Below are 1,014 nucleotides of genomic sequence, written 5' to 3'. Positions count from 1 at the left end.
CTCCGAAGGGAGGGGGCCTGGAGCCACTGGTCGCCCTGGTCCTCGTGCTCGGTGACCTGCGGCGTCGGCAACATCACCCGTATCCGGCTCTGTAACTCCCCGGTGCCCCAGCTGGGGGGCAGGAACTGCAAGGGGGGCGGCCGGGAGACCAAGGCCTGCCGGGGACCCCCGTGCCCAGGTGAGTGGGTGGGCGCGAGGCCCTGCGTGGGGCTGTTCAGAGTAGGTGCTTGCAGGGAGGGCGCGGTTGGGCAGAGGGTGAGGTGGAAGCTGGTGCGGGGCTGGAGGGCTGGGCTTTGCCTCCCCTGCAGCGACCCCTGCAGGCTGCCCTTGGGCCAGGCAGCATGCATGGAAGTTGCCGTGCTGGGAGTGCACTGCCGCGGGGCAGGGGTGCAGCACCAGGGCCCTTTAGAAAGTGATGCTGATGGGTGTGGACCTGGGGTGCCTCGCCACTCCCAGCTGTCCGTCCGTGCCCAGGAGCCATGTTTCCTGGGGTGACTGTCCACTACCAGGACACACTGCAGGGTAGGGAGCTCTGGCTCAGCGCTTTCCCCAGGGCTGTGGGGGCCTGTCGCCCACGGCATCCGGAGTGCGAATCCCTGATCAGGAGAGGGTTTGGTGGCATGGGCGTCCCAGGCCCATAGCTCCGTGAGAGCAGAATGCAACCGTTCCCTGCCATGGCAGGGCTGGCACTCAGGCCCCGCAGGCCCTCCTCTGAGCCCCTCCCTGGGTCTCCCCACAGTGGACGGCCGCTGGAGCCCCTGGTCCCCGTGGTCGGCCTGCACAGTCACCTGTGCCGGCGGGATCAAGGAGCGCTCGCGGGTCTGCAACAGCCCAGAGCCGCAGCATGGGGGGAAGGCCTGCGTGGGCGACGTGACCGAGCGGCAGATGTGCAACCGCAGGAGCTGCCCCGTAGGTGGGTGCGCGGCGCGGCGTTGTGGGTGTGGAGCCCCGGCACGCCCCCACGGGGGGCGAGGGTTCTGACGGGAAGCGGCTGCTCTCACCCTGCTGGACAAG

General features: G+C 69.5%; 1 protein-coding gene across 1 annotated transcript in view; it reads left to right on the top strand.

The window, feature by feature from the left end:
* The window catches only part of THBS2 (thrombospondin 2), a 33,174-nt gene that overhangs the window by 16,028 nt on the left and 16,132 nt on the right, over window positions 1–1,014 (top strand). Inside the window, 2 exon segments of the mRNA XM_006144770.3 lie at window positions 24–178; window positions 740–913. Coding sequence (XP_006144832.1) covers window positions 24–178; window positions 740–913 — 329 coding nt within the window.

Source organism: Tupaia chinensis, unplaced genomic scaffold (assembly GCF_000334495.1).
Source record: "Tupaia chinensis unplaced genomic scaffold, TupChi_1.0 Scaffold000132_1, whole genome shotgun sequence".
NCBI classification, from domain to species: Eukaryota; Metazoa; Chordata; class Mammalia; order Scandentia; family Tupaiidae; genus Tupaia; species Tupaia belangeri.
This window is presented reverse-complemented; position numbering and strand designations above follow the sequence as displayed.